The sequence below is a fragment of the Xyrauchen texanus genome, chromosome 2 (assembly GCF_025860055.1).
Source record: "Xyrauchen texanus isolate HMW12.3.18 chromosome 2, RBS_HiC_50CHRs, whole genome shotgun sequence".
NCBI classification, from domain to species: Eukaryota; Metazoa; Chordata; class Actinopteri; order Cypriniformes; family Catostomidae; genus Xyrauchen; species Xyrauchen texanus.
The window spans coordinates 30916522-30939306 of NC_068277.1; the positions used below are offsets into that span (position 1 = coordinate 30916522).

At 35.1% G+C, this 22785-nt stretch overlaps 1 protein-coding gene across 2 annotated transcripts; it reads left to right on the forward strand.

Annotated features, from left to right (window-relative positions):
- Positions 1-1864: 1864 nt before the first annotated feature.
- On the forward strand, positions 1865-18931 carry slc39a13 (solute carrier family 39 member 13). Of its 2 annotated transcripts, none has more exons than XM_052091261.1 (10): positions 1865-1987; positions 4242-4607; positions 8860-8967; positions 10986-11119; positions 12528-12656; positions 12892-12981; positions 16466-16516; positions 16722-16854; positions 17271-17370; positions 17564-18931. In XM_052091261.1, the coding sequence occupies exons 2-10, from the start codon at positions 4283-4285 to the stop codon at positions 17637-17639; spliced, it is 1146 nt and encodes a 381-aa protein (XP_051947221.1). In that variant the 5' UTR covers positions 1865-1987; positions 4242-4282; the 3' UTR covers positions 17640-18931. The 2 variants fall into 2 exon arrangements, with proteins under 2 accessions (XP_051947221.1, XP_051947213.1); XM_052091253.1 differs by having other exon boundaries at positions 1907-1987; positions 4223-4607.
- The last annotated feature ends 3854 nt before the right edge of the window (positions 18932-22785 follow it).

The following is a 22785-nucleotide window of genomic DNA, read 5'->3' on the forward strand; positions in this document are numbered from 1 at the left end:
ATCTAAACTCAACAAAGGTTACAAGTAGTTTTTGAGGGTTATATGCACAAATACAAAGGTAAGTCGATAAAATATATTATTATTGAGAGGTGTGAAAAGGGTCCCTTGGGTTTAATTGTAGCAGTTGAACACCTTTAATTATGCCTTATTAGTGCCTAATATTAGGCTAGCTAAAAATTCTCCCAACAGCATGGACAGAAGGCATTTGTTTTAGCGGTATGATTGAATTTAATTTACTTTGTATTATTAATATTACCTTTATTGTTAACAGGCTCTAATGTTAACGATCGAAAAATCAATGTGTTCCAGCAGAGCCGGATTATCCATAAGGGCACTTGGGCCAGTGCCCAGGGGCACCAACCATTCACAACCACTAGGGGGGCACCACATGACACAAGCTTTAAAAATATTTTTCGTAAATTGTTATATTATTAACTTGAAATTCTTGAAAGACTATACATAACTTGTTTATGAACACTAATTTAACAATAATAATAATAATAATAATAATAATAATAAATTATAAATAAATGAAGATTACATGACCACTATCACTCCCCCCCTCCCCAATCTGTCAGAGTTGAGTTGGTCCACAACAAGTACGCGCAAATGTGTCATTTTTTTAACGGCTACAGAAAATGAATCAAAATCCAAAATGGACAGACGGCAATTGAGTGGTTTCGCAAAAAGAAGATTAAAGAAAGAGAAGGACGCTAGACGTTTAGCTACAATAAAAAATGTTCCAGGGATCGACAATTTGTTTGTTAGATCACTAGTTTTATGGGAGAACACTGGAATTGCAGACACCAGCAGCACTAAGTCTGACACCGCTGGCGCTGCTAGCGGGGGAGATGCAGCAGCTGCTAATGTTAGTCAGGGCGTCGGCGATGACCGCCAGGCGAATGAGGATATTCTCCTTGTCCTTGGGGGAGACAGGAGCGAGGAAGACTCGGGTAAGGAAGAGGACATTAATGAAGGTAAATATTAAGGGTGGGACGGTACATGTAAGTTATTCGTATTGAACCGAAACGGTACGGGCGTCACGTCTCGTGCACGAATTTACACGGAGAATACACAGTATAAAAATAAATAAAACTAAATAGTGATACATATCGCTCTATTTCGCATAATGAACAGTCTGATCAAGATTGCAATGCTGGAGTGTGTGTGTGTGTGTGTGTGTGTGTGTGTGTGACGTGAGAGAGAGAGAGAGCCGTGGTCGCGATCGAACTGTGTGTGTGTGTGTGTGTGTGTGTGTGTGTGTGTGTGTGTGATGTGAGAGAGAGAGAGCCGTGGGCGCGATCAAACATAAAATCATACTCCGTCATTTTGTTCATACAGGACATCATTCAAACTGCAAAGTGTTTACTTATAGTCGTGTACACTCGCAATAAAACACAACAAAGTGCTTTTGTCACACTCTAAACTCTTGTCAAACTGTAACCTACAACTGTCACCCAACAAAACACACACACACACACACACACACACACACACACAAATCTGTTTATTTTTAAGTTACACATTCTATACATTGATTAAAAATCAAATGTGTTTTAATGGTAGTATTAATAAATTGAGACATTTGAATATAGTGCTCACTGCTCATTTGCCTACATGTATGTAGTTGGACAAGTTAGGAAATTACATCTGAGAAATCACCTTGATTATGTCTTGTCTGATTGGGGGGGGGGGGACCTTTTGAGGTATAGTGCCCAGGGGCACCACACTGTCTTGATACGGCCCTGTGTTCCAGCCTCAGGCTGTTGATTCCAGAGCCGAAGTGTCCTCGCGTCTGATTTACGCGCGCTCTGCTCGTTGGTCTGCGTAGTCCGACACGCACTTCCGGTCTGTGATACGTGGCTGACAGTGGAAAATCCTGTAGAAAAGTCTAGCAAGAGTCTGACTGCTGCAGTACTTCTCGCAACACAGTAGCGCCTGGATGGCAGGGTCAAGCCGGAGTAAAAACTGCAGGAATTTCGGCAGGGTAAGGCAAAATGTTTTTAAATGTATCGCTGCATTTTAAACTGATTTTGCTTGCAGCACAGTTTTTATAGGAAATTTAATGTAATAACGAAGATTTTTGCTGGGTTTTGTGAGTTTCTAGCGTCAATATTCCCATTGTGTTCATATGCCTATAAGTGGCACCTCAAACGCTAAGGTTTTGCATTCTGTTCCACTTGCTGTTTTAATTTGCTTTGCAGCTGATTATGAAACGTGGCAAACTCAGAAGTGAAACGGTACTTTTTTAAAGCCCTGCGGTCTGGAATCTGTCTGAGGAAACTCGCCGCTCCCTCAACTTTGCTCAAAACGTGAACGTCCCACACAGACTCTGCTGTATGCCAACAGCATTTTATTAATGTGTAACAGCCAGATTTATTCAGTGACAATTCATTTCAACGCAAACCATTAAAGTCAGTTGTAATAGTTTAAATAACAGATAATAATTGAAATAACCAAAAAAAAAAAACAACAAAAAAAAAAAAAAAAAAAAAAACTGTTTCCCTGTGTTATATTATTTTCAATAAAGATAATTTCAGCTCTTTTTTTATTTCAGGTCTTAGTTGAGCTATGAAGACGAGCTGCAAGAGTCACTGTTTCTGTTCAGCTGAACTGATTTTGGCTAATTATTAGGCCTTGGAACAGATTGTGATACTCTAGTGTGCTAATTGTTTTAACAAGCTGTAATTTTTTAATTTTAATGGAAATCATGTCCCCTGTGTGGGCAGTCAGGAACTAAAAGGTGTGTTTTGTGTATGCTGTGACTGACATGGCCATGGTCTTTCTGAATATATGCTTTTTATGTGGACCTTTCCACTGGTTCTCAACCAGGGTTCCAGGGCCCACAAGGGGACCTCCGCAAACTTTCAAGGTGGCCGTGAGATTACCTAAAATTATGTACAAATAACTGTTATTAAAATTATCAAACTGAATTCAAATACTAAAATCAAGATGTAGGCCTACCAAGGTTATAATTGTAATAAAAAAAAATAATCTCTTTCTGTTTGTCACTCCAGGTGAGTTTAGTTTCATTCTCTGTTAGTGTCTGTTTAGTTTTTTTTATATTTTCTAGTCTAAGTTTAGTTTTAGTTTCAGTTTATTTTTATTATATAATTCAATTTTTGTATTTATAATAACTTATTCAAAGGTAAATGTAGAATGGGGAAACCAGGCATTTGTGTAATGAGTGTCGTATATCCGGACTCCCCTATATCCAATTTGTTAATAATAATCATCATTTGCACGATGACACTGACAGCATGACACACACGCAACTTAAGTACTGTTTACATGGATCTAACTTTATGGGCAGGAATGATGTCAAATACACATGCTGTTAACGGAGCTTAAACTGTATTTAACCCCTGTTACACCCAATACTGAAGCACTATTTGATTAATCGCATACATGCATACATATGGCCAAGGCATATTTTTAGCTATGCTATTTCTTTTATTATTATTATTATTTTTTTTTGCTTAAGGTAATAAATAACGGTATAAAACTGTAATAATAAATTCTTAATAATTTTAGCAACATTAATTCTCAACAGCCTTTGACTAATCAGGAAAAATGTTTATATAATATAACCCTTACCCCCCTTTTCTTCAGCATCGGTGTCGGAGTACTCTGACTCAACATCATCCAAGTATCATCGTCGTAGACCCAATTAATATGGATTCTTCCTGCTTTGCTTTTCTCCACATTGGTAGTGATTCCCGCTTTGTTACTATTGCAATGAGGTCAATAGGTCCCCTATTATCGCCGTTTAGCGGCATCTTCATGTAATGGTAATGGTGGTTTTAAAAACATACCACAACAAAATGAAAACTAGGCTAAATGTTATTCAAGATTTTTATATTAGTTGGTTTCACAGCCATGAAAATGTATTTGTTTGTTTCCAGTTTTTACAAATGTTTTTTATTTCAGTTGATGGAAAAAAAAATTGCGTTTAATTTTTGTTTTGGTTGACGATTATAACTTTTGAGGCCTACAACATTTAAAAAAAAATCTTGAAACTTCTATAATCATGGAATGAATCAGGTTTTAATCTATTGACACCATGTTTCTGGAGGATTGGGTCGTTCTAATATTATTAGGCCTTGGAGTCAAAAGGTTGAGAGCCACTATACCGAATTGTTTTTGAGAAGGTAGTACCAAGTACCAAACCTTTTTAAAACGGCTCAACTAATCTTTCAACCTCATGAAATTTCGTTTGAAGGTTCCTTTCTTCCTTGCAGCACCCTGTGTGTTCCCAAGTGCTTGGCGGGGGTGTGGGCTGATGAGTGCTGGACCTGAGAGGCCCATTTGGGCAATTGCTGTACTCCTTGTTGGCGCTGCCCTACCGGCTGTCATTTCCACTTCATCCGTTGGTGGGAAGATGATGGCTCAGACTGCTGTAGCCCAGGCAAAGACTGCAGCTGCAGGGCCAGGCCCATGGAGTGCTAAGGACCTTTTAGACCTCTGGTACCTGGATGAGCTGTTCTCCATAGACAACATAGATGTTTGGTTCTGCTCCCTCTTGGGATCGATTGCCATTGGCCTTAGTGGCATCTTTCCACTCTTAGTGGTACCCATTGAAGCTGGAACGGCCTTGAAAACTGAGGGTACGTCACACTTATTCTGCATGTTTTTACAACTGATCTGGGATCAGGTTACACTAACAATGCCACGTACAAATAGCATTGTTTTACGATGAAATCTGATACAATTACAGTGAATCATATTTGTATTCATGGTAGTATCATAGTACTGGCTATTAGACAGAGTTCAGTCTTTTTGTGTCTTTTTTCTTTGTTCTTTAGAGTGGGGAAATATGATGAGTCTTTTCTAGCAGTTGCTGTATAGGACATCTATGACTGGATTTCTCCAGAAAACAAAAAATGTTTTGGGGGGGTGGTGGGGTGGGTGGCGGCAGCATGTGAGCAGTATGGAAAATCTGAGATGGTTCTCTTCTGGTCACAGATTAGGCCTAGTGTGCCACACAGATATGTGTTTATTCAGTATAAGATTGAGAGAACCTGCCAGTTGATTATTGCCGGTCTTCATATAGTTGTCTGGATACTTTAAGGCAGGGCTTTTATGGCACTTCCTTTAATTTCAAGCTCAGGTTTTCAATGGGATTGTTCCTTTGCCTCTTTTGCCCAGTTCTTTCCAACTATAATTTCCCAGGCACACATTAAGCCACATCTAAAGTATTAAAAAAGGTTATTTTAATAGAGAATCATCTTTAACCCTTTAAGCTCTGAAGGTGTTTTTAAAGATTTCCTGTTTCAGTGGCATGCCCAAAATTAAAAGCTTATAACTCTTAAAATCAATTGATTGGTATAATTTTAAAGAACTTTAATGAACTTTTTTTGTATTTGTATTTTTTCTGATTTTATGTGTTTTCTTGAAGTTATAAGTGAAAACGTGGCTTATAAACAACACGTTTACATGTAACATGTATTTCAGACATTTACTTGCCTATTACTCACAATATTTCTGTCTGAGTAAACTGGGTGTATTTACATTTTGAGAGCTTTCCAATGACATGACACATGGCTATTTGATCAGTTTGATGTTTTTACTGATTACAATAATATGTACAATGCAATATTATAAAAATGGAACACCTTTGATTTATCTGCAAATTTCAAAGCAGTTGTTGCACTACTCCACACAGTTGTTTTGTATTCGTCAGAGTAACTTACCAGGGGTCCAGGGCCCACAAGGGGACCTCTGCAAACTTTCAAGGTGGCCGTGAGATGACCTGAAATGATCAAACTGAATTTAAATGCTAAAATCAAGATGTAGGCCTACCAAGGTTATAATTGTAATAAAAAAAGTTTCGTTGGTTAGTTTCAGTTTAGTTTTTGTATATTTTCTAGTCTAAGTTTAGTTTTAGTTTCAGTTTGTTTATTATATAAGACATTTTTTTTGTATTTATAATAACTTATTCAAAGGTAAATGGAGAATGGGGAAACCAGGCATTTGTGTAATGAGTGTCGTATATCTGGACTCCCCTATATCCAATTTGTTAATAATAATCATCATTTGCACGATGACACTGACAGCATGACACACACGCAACTTAAGTACTGTTTACATGGATCTAACTTTATGGGCAGGAATGATGTCAAATACACATGCTGTTAACGGAGCTTAAACTGTATTTAACCCCTGTTACACCCAATACTAAAGCACTATGTGATTAATCGCATACATGCATACATATAGCCTAGGCATATTTTTAGCTATGCTATTTCTTTTTCTTTTTTTTTTTGCCTAAGTTAATAATAACTTGGTATAAAACTGTTATAATAAATTCTAAATAAATAATTTTAGCAACATTAATTCTCAACAGCCTTTGACTAATCAGGACATTTTTTTAATATAATATAACCCTTACCCCCCTTTTGTTCAGCATCGGTGTCGGAGTACTCTGACTCAACATCATCCAAGTATCATCGTCGTAGACCCAATTAACATGGATTCTACCTGCTTTGCTTTTCTCCACAATGGTAGTGATTCCCTCTTTGTTACTATTGCAATGAGGTCAATAGGTCCCCTATTATCGCCGTTTAGCGGCATCTTCATGTAATGGTGGTTTTAAAAACATACCACAACAAAATGAAAACTAAATGTTATTCAAGATTTTTATATTAGTTGGTTTCACAGCCATGAAAATGTATTTGTTTGTTTCCAGTTTTTACAAATGTTTTTTATTTCAGTTGATGGAAAAAAAAATTGCGTTTAATTTTTGTTTTGGTTGACGATTATAACTTTTGAGGCCTACAACATAAGAAAATAAGAGCTACAAGCACTTTACCAACATCTGCTGCAGTAGGAAAGGAAACACTTCAGAGTTAAAATGTTTCATCGCTTACGTGGTTGCTAGAAGTTGGTCCTTAAAAATAATGGTGTTGAGAGAAATTGCTGTCTGCTTGGAGAAACATTATAGCTGGTAGATACAGTTAACTAAATTGTGTTAAAATCTTCATTCATTGTTGTACTTATAAGACACAAGGGCCATTAGCGGAAAATGCAGCAGTCCATGCTGAAATCACTATTAAAAAAAAAAGAAAAACAGTAATTTTAACAGTAAAATACTGTAAAAATGCTACAGAAATAAAATGTTAATTAACAAATATTAATTGTTAAAATTTATTAAAACATTTTACTGTATATTTTAAAGACAATACAGTAGTTTTTACAATAAAATGATGTAAAAATGTAATTATTTTAATGTACAAAGATTTTCCTGTATAATTAATGGTAAAAAGAACAAGAGAGTACATGTACTTTTTTTTTTTTTTTTTTTTTATACAGTAAATTATTGTTAAAATTACAGTTAAAAACAGTAATCGGGCATTCCCACAATTCTCTGCATGACACATTACATATGTTTCATCATATTTTAATATCAGTTACGTACACTGGGGTGTTCTGTGTTCTATTTGATGTAATTTAGTTCATGTTTACTGCATTATTTAAATCTCACATGTGTTACCATGATGGTGTTTAGTGTTTGTGTGAGTGATACTGAGCACTGTCTCTGTGTTTATTGGTCATTGCACCTGGAAGAGCCACTACTGATGAACTTCATGTCATCATGATTAACAAATACCTTATAAAGTAAACAACAGATTTTTACCCTTTCAGAAGGCATGTTTATGAATTTTTATTACTGTAAATTTAACTTTTTTTTTTTACAGTGCCATCGTGTAATTACAACCATTTTAAACTGTAGAATGCACAGGTTGTTCTGTAAATTGATTTACATTTTAACTGTATTTTTTACATGATTATTCTGGCAACCACAGCTGCCAGATTTGTTTGTAAAAAAACAGGAGGTTTTTTTTTTTTTTACAGTGAACCCTCAGACCTGTTCCATTTTTTTTTTGTGATGATTCTGACATTTTAGGCCTTTGCTCAGTCTTCTTTATACACAATAGAAAAAAAAATATGAATCCGTTCAGATATGATATTGTGCTCTGGACATAAATAAATGAATTCAGTTCCAGTGACAAATAAATATGAACTTAATTGTCCACTATGTTTCAAGTATTTGATATGATAATCGAATCTTGCAGAGAGTATTTCCCCAAATCGCTAAGAAAAATGCCTATTTTTCTCTCTGTGTGAGCATGTTTTTACCTATGAAAGAATTTAAGCAGCCATATCTACACTTGTCATGACTTGTCCAAATAATTCATTGTGTGGTGGACGTTTAAGAGAGGAACCAACAGAATCACATAGAAAAAGTGTGCACTAAATTTATACGGTTCACCGGTCACTCTCTAAAGAATTTTGCAGAGGGCAGTGCTGCACACTGAAACTTATCTGGGATGATATCAGTCATGCAGAAATGGATCAGAGTCTGGCAGTGGATCCCAGTCAGGAAGTAGACTGGCTTAAGAGAATGTCTGTTTTAACCTACTAATGTAGGGAACAGTGGGCAGGAGAGTAGACGGTTCGCTGGAATTATGGTCAGTTTAGGTGTGTCCTGTCCCATAGAGGCTCTGACTCACCACATACTTTTCAAAGCATTGGTGAATGAGGACATTGCTAGATAATTTAGTCCTATAACATTACCACAAACTCATTGTAACAATTTCTGGTTGCAAAACTCACTTGTTAAAGCCCTGCAGCTTTAGAAACTAAGATTAATGCAATAGAATATAAGTGTTCACAGAATTACATGCTATAGCTGGATTATGAGACTGTGGAATGAGAGCATTTATATGGCAGATATATGGAAGTTTCTACGGCTCATGCATTCTGCACAATTTGCTCAACCCAAGATCATCAAAATGCTGAATGTAAAGCATTACTGATATTGTTCATTATTAACTTTTGCTCTTGCTCCATTTACAGCTGGGTGTCAGAAGCTGAAGATGCTGTTGAGTTTTGCCATTGGTGGCCTCCTAGGCGACGTGTTCCTCCACCTTCTGCCTGAAGCCTGGGCGTACACTTGCAGCCCTTGTGAGAAATCTCATGCTATATATAACATTTGCTGCTGTTCATGCATTATTCATAATCTGTTTGATCATATTCTATCATATAACCCAGTCTCTGTTTAAGCACACCTTTCACTCTATTCAATTTTTTATAAAAATCTTTTTGTGACTCCCAGTAAATTTAATCATGTATGGTTTTGTAATTCATCTGTGCATCAATTCGGTTTATTTTTTTCCCCTTCTGGAATGGAACCTACTCACAAATAAGCTATTCTTAAAGTTATGTAAATCCTTTACACTCTTTGCAGGAAATTATTCATCTTTAACATTTTAGTAAACCGTAGATAGTAAGTGCACTTCCCCATGCTCCATCCTTTCTCAATTACTGTTGCTTAATCTGATTAGCTTTCCAACTAGTTTTATAGTCGTATAGAGTGAAATTATATAGATAAGAGTTATTAAAGACACCATGAAACGGTTCACAACACAATTTTCGTATGTAATCTGAAGTATTGCAGAGTGAAACAGAATATTCATTAAAGGGATAGTCACCCAAAAGCAAAAAGTACTTAATTTACTCACCCTCATGCCATCCCAGATGTTTAAGACGTTCTTTCTTCAAAAATTAAGATAAGGGCATAAAAGTAGTCCATCTGTCTCCAGTGGTTAAATCCATATCTTCAGAAGCGACATAATAGGTGTGTGAGAAACGGACATATTTCAAAATGTTGGGAATTCCCTCCATCGTGTCGCCGTCTCACCTTCACTCATGGTGCAGTGATCAGCTCCCTCATAATACAGCAAGAGAGGCAGAAATTGTTAAAGTGCTTTATGTAATAATACCATCTGTAGAGTGAAGAGAAATAATTCAAACAGACTTTTGCACCCGTTACATCTCTTGCATCTCTAATTAAAACATTATCTATATTTAATATGCATATCTGTTTTGAATATACAACATAATTGATTTAGCAGCAAGGTTCTATCAGGATTATATCTGTTAACATTTTCAATGGATTTTGTCAATATTAAACAGCCATTTGTAATGCAACTGGTGAGAATTGACTTGTTCTCTCAAAGAGATGATTTACCCAAAAATGAAAATTGGGTAATCCTTTACAAAAAGGTGAAATGTGTTAACGTTTAACTACATCTGTTTACATGCACTAACAATAAACATGATAATAATTTATTAATCTTGGTTAATGTTAATTCCCTCATACAGTGTATAATACATTTTCATACATTTAAAATAAGTTCTATATGTTAACAGTACTTCATACACAAAGAACTAACAATAAACAATTGTAGTTTTTTGTAGTAACTAACATTAAGATTGATTAATGCTATAAAATATTGTTCATTGTTAGTTTGTGAAAGCTAATGCATTATCTAATGTTAATGAATGGATCCTTATTGTAAATTCTTTCATCATTACTCACGTTTATTGTTCCAAACCTGTCTGAATTTCTATTTTATGTGGAACTCAAAAGGAAGTGTTCGAGAGAATGTTAGTTTCAGTCTCAATTCACATTATTTTATGGGGGGCAGTGACCATGAATGGTGACTATGACTAACATTCTGCCAAAAATAACATTTTGTGTTCCTCAGAAGAGAGAATTTCATACAGGCCTTTATTTCTTAAAGGCTTCAATTAACTTGTATGAAGGACACTCACATGACCTTGCTTAATGTCGAGCCCTGCAACTGATCATGCTACACATTCAGTTGAAAATGAGGGCTAACACAGTTTAGTTTGTAGCATACACTTCTCAAGATGTATTTTACAAATTTGGAAAAGGAAAAATCGGTGGGTACCTTGTTACTTTTATAAGTGCCCCAGCAAAAATATATTGCCACATTTAATAAAAATTATGTTAAAACTCCGTTTAAAACAATTCCAGACAACCTCTAAAAATATAATGACTAACCAATCTACTTTGTCAAAGTCAAGGCTTAGCAAGGTTTGTTTATTTTCACTTTATTTTTTCTTTGTATTGGAAAAGGGTAAATTTTGTGTGTTTGTTTTGGAATGCTGGATAGATGGGTCCCAAAGACACTACCGTATGCAGGGTTTGTGGGTGATCATGGGTCTGCTGTCATTTCTGATCCTAGAGAAGATGTTTCCTGATGAAGGCAGTGATTCAGAAAGCAAAGTTGGCAACCAAAGTACCGAAGTAAGTTATAGATGTGCTTTGCCCTCTGCCTACCGTATAAGACACGGATGATATTCCATATCATGAAAATTACAAATTCAGTACTGTTATTAGGGATCTCATTGGTACAGTTGGGGGTTTAATCAAACTCCATACATTTCATAACCTTACACATTCATCTACTTTGTAGCCTCTTCTAAAGTTTCAAACTTTAAAAAAGTCATATTGGCATACACTTCATATTCCAGTACTTTAGAAAATGTAATGAATACATATCATCCCACTTGATTGGATTGCATCTCTGAACCTCATGGTGGAGCCAAAGATGATGCCTTTTACTTTGTCAATATATAGCCTCACAAGGTCCATCAAGTATTGTATGATTTACCATTACATTTCAAATTGTAAGTTCCTTCTTAACTGCAAAAAAGCCATCATTTTTACATTATTACAACTATTATTATTATTTTACTTTTATTAATCTTTGTGCATTATGCAACAAAATAAATATGCTTGGACACTCAAATGAAACAAATCAGAGGTGCTTGCCTAATTTACATATAGATCTTTCTTTTATGTGATGAATAGAGATAGCGTAGTCTCTTTGATTTTCTTTTTCTCTTCCTGGCCTTCTAATAATTATGGTTAATTTAGTTTGGACTGTGAGTTTAATCTATTTGTAAGCACCTATGTCTGTGTCTTTTGCCTTGCCAATAGGAGACCTTGGGAGTATGATTGATACCCCAGCTCTGTTTATGTAGCTATAAATAGCATCTAGCAGGAAGCAGCTGCCACCAGCATTCCATCAGCAGACAGACAGGCCACAGAATTCAGCCAGGGTGCACACAAACCACAGCTGAGAGACCTTACAGTCTGTGGTCTAGAACAGGGAGGAAGCCTCTAGTTCTGTTATTTCAAACAATCAAAGAAGCTACTCAAATGCTACAAGGAATTATTCTTTTCACACAATCTGCTTTTGTCGGCCATTTCTGGCTTGGAAAACATCCAGTGTGAGACAGGCTCTAGTTTCTGTAATTATTTTCCCAGTGGAAAATATTTCCATAATTTAGAGGCAGAAAAGTTATGAATGAGTGGGAGAAATTAAACTGATATGCTTTCTGAATCTTACATTTTTAGATTGTAAGTGTTAACTAATGTTCCTTTAGAAACTGGGTTTAACTTTATATTATTAGTATGGTGAAGAGTGAGACTGTTTGCTCTCAAGGAATGTAGAATTAAAGGAACATTCTGGATTATTTACAACTTAATGTCTACATACCACATCTATGGAATACTTCAGATTCCAGCAGACAATTTACAATTTTTTCTGTGCAATTAATGCAAAAGCATTAGCATTTTTTAAATGTCAGTGATAAGTAAATGTTCCCATATTTGTTAGAATGGCTTATTTACTTTTTGCTTCTTCCAGTGCTCTTTAACAGATCTGAGCAGTGAGGTTTCTGTGCCCCCACAAACAAATGGCATCTGCTCAAACAACAACTCCGACTACAAGCCAAAGACTGACATCAGTCCTTACACAAAGCCAGAGAAAATAAAGGTAAAATGGAGCATGCACTAATCACGGCAATATTTAGACATGGCAGTCTTTCTGGATTGCACAATAGAAGATCTCTGTGATTATAAGGAACAGGTGCATTTTAATCTGGGACACAACATCCCTAATTTCAACCAGTGAACAAGCACACTATTTTAACATTTCTAAGATCAAGGATGGAAACTGCATTAAGTGGATTCCATAGATCTTTTGATTGACATTTTTTTTTCTTCTTCAGACAAGTGGTTATCTAAACCTTCTCGCTAACTGCATTGATAACTTTACTCATGGCCTGGCTGTGGCAGGAAGCTTCCTAGTTAGCCGAAAGGTAAGAACAAACCAAGATAAATCCATATGTACACATATAAATGTATAGCTTATTAAGAAACACTTTAACTAGTATACTGGATAATGTAGTAGCAAAATTAACAGTAATTCCAGTATAAATCATCAGTAGAAAATAAGCTTTTTTTTTTTTTTTCTCAACTGGACATCTCTTCACAGTTATTTTTTGGAACCCCATTCAACATAAATATTATTATAATTTGTAAACAAATAATAATATATTATAATAGTAATATATTTCAATCGTGCACCTTTAACCTTTAAACCCTCACACTTTTATTTTGACATTCTGAACTCTCCAGGAAGTCTTTTTTTAGGCACGTTCACAGTAGTTTAATTCGCTTCTTATTCAAATTCTGGTAAATAAAAGTACTACCTCCGGCGCCGTGCTAGATGCATATTATAAGTGAACCGAACTATTGAGCATCTACATCTGAGATGTTGTTCGCGAGTAGCGCTCAAATATTGCGCACCACGAGAGGGCTAAAAATAGCCGTGTGTGTGTGAGTGTGAACAGGGCAGCGGCATTCACTGATGTGCTGGAGCTGCGCTTGCATTTTATGCATTTACTTATTAAACACAGCCTTTTGTGATTCACAGAGCTATCACACGTCTTCAAGTGGATTTTAATAAAATGCACGAGTCATATGAACTACACTAATGGTTCTTTTTGTCATTTATTTGAGCTTGACTTTAACGAACATGACTAACACACAGTATCGGATTTGGATCGGGCTCGTTGGACCGATACCTGATCCGTCTAAAAGCTTCAGGATCGGATCGGTACATCCCTATTTGAAAGGTTGCATCTAAATGGGCATTTCATCACCCATGGAGAACGACATTGTCAACTACATTAGCATATATCTCATCAGAAACAAAATGTTTAACTTTATTAAGGAAGTTTTACTTAAATGAAAGAACGAGTGAGAGGAAGAAAAAAGCCATATTTGTATCCAAAGCCAATGATTCCTTTGTGGATCTTTTTATACTGTACATCCTGAGGTTCTGACTTGTGGGTGAATGATTTTCACATCTGTGTTCAAACACAAACAGTGTTCAGGTAGTGATGACACTATTATAATTAATAAATGCTAGTGCTTTATAGAGGTTGACTGATATATTTAACTATCCGTTATGTGCAAAAATATATGCTGATAGTTTATTTATTTTAATTCCTCAGTGAATGGCACTGGATGATTCTCCAGTTAGAATGGCTTGGTTCTACGCTATAACAGCGGCCTCTAGGAGTGAAATAATAACAATCACTGACACCTTGAGGGGATTTGCTATATCCATATCTTTATCCTATCTTCAATGTATAGTTTATTTTTATTAGACAAATAAAGTGTTTAAATTGAAGCCAGGAAATGCAAAGAAAAATGTGACCAAATAGAAATGTGCCCCGTCACACGTGCAAACTTCATATCTTGTGAAAAGTCCCATGTTATGCACCAGATCTTTTTTTCTTTCTTTTTTTTTATAAGGAAATATTAAGATATTTTTTTTTAATATTCTTTCAATCTATTTATTTTAAATCATCTGCCGATCAATCTGTTATTGGCCTTTTCCATCACATAATTTATTGTAGTGGCAAAAACCACTACCTCTAAATGCTTTTTTTCAAAACTGTACAAATCAAGCACTTTCCACAAGACATAAAGCACTAAAGAATTAGGGGTGGACGATGTGTCAAAAATTCTTTATCACAGTATGAGTAATTTTCTGAAAAACAAAACAACAATAATAAAAGGGTTTCTATATTACAGTGTTTCCCCTAGGATTTTTTTCAGCAGAGGTGCTTCTATGCGTGAACCCACACCTGCACTGACCCATATTTACGCATGTCAATGGAGGAATGGATGGTGCACATTTAATGTATTTGCTACATAGATGGTGTTTTGTTTTTAAACTATGTTTTTACATTTAATATAGCAAGCTAATTAATATTCATTCAGAACATTGTCATTTTTCGATAATAAACATTTATAAAAAGATATAAAAATCAATTAAATACAGACAAACCTTATATTATTGTAACTGTCTATTTATTGGCAATATTTTTCACCTTTCTTAGTCATTCCCTTTTGTTCTCCATGTATTAACAAAAATTACAGAAGAGGAATCAATCATATATTCAGTCTTTACAGGCATAAAAAGCCACCAAAGCAGTTTTGCACTTTAAACTAAAGCTCAGTGGCTTCAAAAGGGAGTGATGTCAGTGAATGAGAAATGAGTCACTGTATGGAGTTGAATGAGAGAGTCCTACCCTAAACTTACACTATTGGTTGAGCCAATGTTGCTGTGTCGGACTAGAAGGGCTGCTCAATCACACAGATTAAGGATTTGATTGTCCCACAGTGTTACACTTTTAGGTGAAATCAACCAACAATTTGCTTACTTATAGTGGATTCTCATGTTAATCTGTGATATGAGAAATTATTTATCAGCTTTTAGAAATTTGTTGTTGTTTTTGAACATTTTTATTTTACTAATGTATTGGGATTTAGTGTGGTTGAAAAACTATTACACTATTATAGCACAGGTCTGTCAATCACTGTTTTGTCAGTCATTTTAATATCATGCTAATTCATGGTTCAAAAATTAAACCCAAGCCTTATAACTTTTTAAAATAGGACTACAGTTTGTTCTCTATACCTGTGATATTTGTAATATCTCTGGCATGTACAGTTGAAAAACAAAGCTATATGGATCTAAATATTGAAGTTCTTGATGATATTAATGGCTTATTTGTGTAGTGTAAATAAGGCTGTTGGGATATCTTCCTTTTAGATAACTTAAAGATCAAAAGACAACCTTTTTTTTTCAAAACATTTTTTCAAGTACCCTACAACACTACAATGTCATGTTTGTCTTGTAATATATCGGAGATACTGTTTAAGTGCAAAAAAAAAACAAAAAACATTTTAATATTATTTTGCAACTTGAATCTGATGATATGCCACATAGTTAGATTCTCATGGCGAAAATAAGTCTAGTGATGTTCATGTGATGTGTGGTAATATTTATAGTGCAGAAGTATTTATATAGGTTTCTCAATTTGAAGTCCAGGTGGAGAAGCATAAGGCTCCCAGCATGTGTGAGGTGGGAGTTTGAGAGGAAATGGACTGGATGCAATAGAAACCACCATGCTTGCACATAAAAACACACTTGTACACATTTGCTCACTGGCCTGGACATACATATTTGGCTGCAGAAATGCAAGGGAGAGTATTGGTAGAGATCTGTGCCATTTTACTGTTTTCTCTACCTCCCTCATAGCTTCTGTTGACAATTCAGTTAAACATATGGGCCAAATGAACCAATATCTGGATTATGAAACATAAAGTGGGCTCACTGCCCTACCACAGATTAATTGGAAAATAAAGTTGTACTAAAAAGCTTTGCATATTCAGGCTGAGATTTTTACAGTATTTGCAATGCCTTATTTTGCCCTTTCTTGACAGGTTGGCATTTTAACAACGCTCGCTATTCTGCTTCATGAAATCCCTCATGAGGTATACATTTTTTTTTCTGGTCTATTAATTATATATTGTAACTAGACTGATTGAATGATTCCTTGCTCATTCCGACATTTGACAATTTCCTGTACTAGCTGTCGAATGTTCACCTAATAGAAATTGGGCATCTTTTGTTCTTTAAAAAAATCACTGTACAACTTTCTCTTGCTGTGCATACATAAACATTTGTCTTTATGGAAAGGTGGGAGATTTTGCTATTCTGCTGCGAGCAGGATTTGACCGTTGGAAAGCTGCCCGTATGCAACTCTCTACAGCTCTGGGAGGAGTCCTGGGCGCATTTTTTGCTCTATGCTCCCAGTCACAACATGGGGCAGGTGAGACACCAAAGTCATCTGTCATCTTAGACAGCTTTTTCCTTTTTCATGTGATAAGCCTGGTTAGAATTGGTTGAAAATGTATAAACAATTTACTAACATTTGCCCCATGTGCCACTGTTTTCTAGCAAAAGATTTTTACGTTATTACATTTATAGGTGTACCATTTCCAGCTATTACTGCAAATAAAAACGTAAACAATTTTTTTTTTTACCAAAACAACCATATTTTTTGGCACATACAAATGTTGCTAAAAATAAAATGCAATATTTTGTGGTGGGGCCAGTATATGTTTCTAGGGCAATAAAAACTATAAAAAATAAAATAAAAAACATATTAAGCCCTGGGACAGAATGCTGCTGAAAGCAGCTTATCAAATGTGTTCTCCAGTATTCATTTAGCTAATCTCTCTATAGAGAATGCAACTACCTGGATCCTGCCTTTCACCTCAGGTGGCTTTCTCTACATTGCCTTGGTCAATGTGGTACCTGATCTGTTAAAAGAGACCAATCCAAGGTAATGTTGCACTCCTGAACAGTAACATTGCACAGTATATTTGTAGATAAATATTGCAATACTTGATACTCTAGTACAACCTTTTTTATGTTCTGGATTTTTTAGTTATTTTGGGTTGCCCTTGTAAGTTGCCTCTCAATGTTTACCTATTAAATCAACTTGATGTCCATGTTTGTGTCCCATGTTCCCACAGGAACTCCTTTTTGCAGGTTCTGCTTCTGTTTTGTGGTATAGCAGTCATGGCTTTTCTCTCTATCATCATTGACTAGTCACAGATGAGCAGTTTGCATCAAGGGACATTCAATCAGAATTAATTCAGTGCCATCTAGCTTTCTGGAGGATTTATGAACAATTCACAACAATGTTTCGGTGTCAAGTAGATGTTTTTGTCACCCCCAAAGACCATGTGAGGAAAGATCAATGAAAGAAACAGCTTTGACAATCAGGAGTGTGAATCTGTATGTGTGGCCTTGTCCTTCACGCGCACCTCAAACCGTCTGTTGTCCCAATGCAATTTAAATTGAACCCATGAGGCCTTATGGGCACAAGCTCAAATGGTAATAACTATGGTTGCTCAAACTTGCCTTCATATGTGCCCATTGCTCTCATTGTGTGTGCCTAGTACGGTTGACCATTATGCTCAATATGAAGAACTTGTTACAGTTAGCATGCTGATGGTCTTGGTTATCAAATAAAAGCCTCTATGCTGTAGGTGGGCCACGTCTAAATATCTATAATGTGCTTTAATAACATGTTTAATGTGCAGTTTACATGCATGCTATTTTGAACTGTAAATTGAGAACACTTCATCCTGTAATAAGAGGTACACAGAGGCAATATCACAATACACTTGCTACATATACATTCATAATAAGGTTTGATGTTCACCATCATTAAACAACAAGATTATTGCCATTTGTTAGCTGTTCTGAATCTAGGCAAGATAACACAAGCTCAAGTTGCACACTTCATTTCCTCAAGCCAAGGCTGTACAGTTTTAGATGATTGTGTATTTCTTTTGCACTTTCATCAGTGAACACTCCATATGCCAAACACACTCTTAACAGGCCTTATTTTCTTGTCATGTCTTAAGTTATGCTGTTTCTTTTCCTACAGTATTTAGTCTTTGTTATTGGTTATGTCCTGATAACCACTACATTGCTTCATTTAAGCATGTTTTACTGACTTTCTGTAAATTTCATTGTGGTACTTTCATTGCAATTCAGACAGAGTCATGATTGATTCAAAATAGACAGTGTATGAATTGGTGGATTCATATGCATAGTTTTTTTTTTTTAAGTTTTTTTACTCTGTGCCAATTCTTTCCAAATTTAAAAAAACATGATAATTTGATTTGTCCATTTAACAGTTTTGTACATGGTATATGACTGAAAATAAAGTTCTGAATTTGTCACTTGGAAGGTCAGAGCAGTCTTGACGCAATGTACATATTTGAAAAGAGATTATATATATTTATTCTGTTAACAGTGACATGTTGAAAGAAAAATGTCTACTTTTTAAGACTTTAAAGTCATCCCATTGTTACAGTTAAATAAAGAATTGTTACTGTTTGATTTGAAAAAATGTTTTTTTATTATTTATGTGAATGTTGTTTGTCTTGATGGATATATAGGCTACAGCTCCCCCTTGGAATTATGTACCATTAATATCAAGTGCTGTAGAAATTACTTTTAGAAATGTATTTATCAGTTCGGTAAACAGTTTAAATATGATTTAATGAAATGCTTAAAATATGTTTAGTATCTTGTCACTTTAAAAATTTAAACCGATTTACCTAGCGGCATATAGTTTTGCTTTAGTACGTTTACAAGATTGTAGTAGTGAACATTCTGACCTGATAGCATAACTATCGACAGCTTTTACTGTTTCAGGATTGCATACATTACTACCACATTATACATAATATTTCTCTAGTCTTTATATATACATACTACCATGGTTACATTCATAGCTATTCTCCAGACTACTGATGTATACAGAATACACATTGTTGAGTGCGATTGTCCTGCATTGAAACCTTTGTTTTGTATTGGATTAAAGTTAATGAACCTGTAACATTAAGCCGCTCTGATGTGCATCATCAGAATCACACTTCAGGCATATACCTGCTCAGGAAGAAAATGCACATTCTTTTAATCATGAAGGACCAATGTTTCCATTCTTGTCCCTTCAAAATGGCCTCATATTCCTTGACCGTTACATACCCATGTGGAGGAATCATTATACTTAATGACTCCCATGATGTCACCCTATACCTGTCCATGAGCTTCAAAGGGATAGTTCAATTCTAAAACTAAAAATTGAGTCATCATTTATTCACCTTTATGTTGTTTCAACTCTATTTGACTTTCTTTTATTTTTCATTGAACACTATGGGAGATGTTTGGCAGAATGACCGCCTCAGTCACCATTTACTTTCATTGAATGGAAAAAGATGTGATGAAAATGAATGGTGTCTGAGATTAGTACTTTTCTGCCTAACATCTCCTTTTGTGATCCACAGAAAGAAAAAAGTAATAAGGGTTTGAAACAACATAAGGTCTTTAATGCTTCTGTTTGGATGACAACAATTTGGCCTCCTTAAAAGATTTGAGTTTTGCATGGAGTTTATCTGTGCCACTTTGATGTCTGTTGTATCTCAGTGTGAGAGGTCTTTGCATTTTTCAGTATATGACATTCTAACAAACTTGTATTACTTGCTGGTCCAGCAACTACTATGAATGTTCAAGGTTCCCTCTCTGTAGTTCTGCAACGGTGTCAGCTATGCCAAGATGCGTGCCACAGGTAAAACATTTTTACAGTACATTCTGAGTCTGAAATGTCATATGGGAAACAGGGGTGGTATTGATTATGTGTTCACACTTGTCCTATTTCAACACAGTCTGTTTGGCAAGGGACTGTTGCCATAACTACTACCATGCGGGTTGTCTTCCTTTGTCATCTGCCCTGGCACGGCCTGTGTATGGGAACTTTAGACAATGATATGCCACACTTTTATTAGAATGCCTTTGTGCAGTGTCTCAAAACCACTTCTGATGGGCATCTTGAAATATTGCTGCTTGTCCTAGCATGATTTATTCACCTGTATCCTGACCTAAACCTCCCTCACTGAAACTCCTCTCAGAGCATATCACCCTCTCTGTGGGCCACCTCCATGGATGGCAGGTGGCAAGTTAGTGCTGCCACAGTACACACAAGTACAGTATATTAATAAAAGAGCTGAGTGCACTTGATCAGAGACGAGTCACTCTGAATGCGATTATTGAAAAACCTAGTGAAAGACACGGAAAAAAGGTGTGATTTCAAATCATGCTGAAATTACAAGACTGAGCGAGAACAAACCTGTAGCATAGAAGAGCTGCAAAGTTTGAGATGGTATATTTGATTTATAGAACACATCTCTACCAAATATGATATTTCAGTCTAAATGAATATTTAATTATAGTCTACTAATACAAATACTTTCTCACACAAAATGGTCTAGAGTTGTGCTGCTATATTTATTGCTGCTGGGAATGATTCAAAAGTCAACATCTACCATTTGTGGGCTTGCAAGCAGTGCTGTTGTCTGGAGGCTGCTAACAGAGTTTCCCTTGAGCACTTTTCTGTTCAATCTTGTTTACTTTCTGAAAAAGTGCAAATATTAAATTTTTCTTTCAGCAAACCCAAAGAAAATGTAAGACTGGTTTTCTGGGTAACACTACAATAAATTACTATTTGTTAACATTTAACATGAACTAACAATGAACAATTGTATTTTTATTAACTAACATTAACAAAGATTTACAAATGCTGTAAACAATATATTGTTCATTGTTTTTTCATGATACCTAATGCATGAAATAATGTTAATGAAAGGAACCTGTAAAGTGTTACTGTTTGCTAAAGTCTGTTTGGTTGTGTTCAAATAGATGAATAGGCTATATTGAAAGTGTAACAGTTATACTTTAAATCAATGAATCCTATTTTTACAGCATTTGGTTAATGTTATTTTCAACATATTTTATTTAAATGTTGTATATGTTTACATTAGTTAATGCACTAAAAATGACTAGTAAGATTAACTTTTTAAGAACACAAGATGCCCAATTTCTATTAGGTGAACATTCGACAGCTAGTACAGGAAATTGTCAAATGCCGGAATGAGCAAGGAATCATTCAATCAGTCTAGTTACAACAAACACAGTTTTTGTAAATACATTTGAATGACCTAAAATTATGTAAAATCTACTTAATATTAAAGTGAGTAAATTTAACTTAAACATTTCAGTCAATACAGTAACTTTTACTTTCAAATCTTATGTACATTTATTACAATTTAAATGAACATTTTATTGGGACATTTCACATTTTGAACATTATTGACACGTTATTGTTTGATCATTTACCACATTGACCTTCCACAGGGAAGCTTAATGCATGCTTTCATCCATTAGACATCATCGCCTTGTATTACAGCCAATAGTCACAAGACACAGGGCTGCGCACACAGACCTCAATGCTTGGTACGCAAAACAAGATGACGGTGATGATAGAAAGGTTATTTTTTAATCATGAACTGGTAATTTTGAGTAGAAAACTTCAGACTTTACAAAACAAGAAGTTACCAAATGTAACAGCAAAATCAACAATAAAAACATTGTAAATAAACTTGCAAACAATGAAACAATGTAAGTTCAGTAATTATTCAACCCAGCTGGGAACATTAGCTTAGAAAAGTTAAGTAAAATGTACTAATTGTGTTTACCTGTGACATTTACACTAATTAGCAAATAAATTAGACATCCTTTTCTACTATTACTTCAAGATTGATACAGGATGACGAATAGTAAAGATAACAAACAATCATGAATAATATTTTCTTATAACTAGAGCATTACATTTTACATGTTTGAATTTAATGGTGCACACTTTTTTGTTTGTGTCATCTTGGACTTATGGATATCAAGCGGCTTGGATGCAGCATCATTCAAAATCAATAGTTTTAAGTTTCAGATGCCATTGTAGAAATACTATTCATAGTCAGTCATGATTAATTTAATCCTTTATTGACCGTGTTCAGTTACTGAGATTAAGCGAATAGTATTCGGCTGGTAATGTGATAACATGGCAGCACCCATGAGGGGACCATCTCCATGTAGAATAAAACAGGTTTTCTCATGTTTCATCTCATGTGAGTATATTTTTTTATACATATATTTCAAAATTACAATTAATTTCTTTATGATTAAAACTTTGAATGATGAAAAGTTATGAAAAAATTACTGAGTGCACCTTAAGTACAAATGTAAAATGTACTTAATATTTTCAAGTTCATGCTTTAACTTAATCAGTGTAGAAAGCACTTAATCGTTTCTGCTTTATTTATTTAAAAACAAAATCCTTTTTTTAGTG

Bases quoted from the DNA above. Each gene is read 5' to 3' on its own strand.
- slc39a13 (XM_052091253.1), top strand. From the start codon at position 1,943: ATGGCAGGGTCAAGCCGGAGTAAAAACTGCAGGAATTTCGGCAGG. The intron at 1,988-4,222 runs GTAAGGCAAAAT...TTTCGTTTGAAG, and splicing joins ACTGCAGGAATTTCGGCAGG to GTTCCTTTCTTCCTTGCAGC. The intron at 8,968-10,985 runs GTGAGAAATCTC...AATGCTGGATAG, and splicing joins GGCGTACACTTGCAGCCCTT to ATGGGTCCCAAAGACACTAC.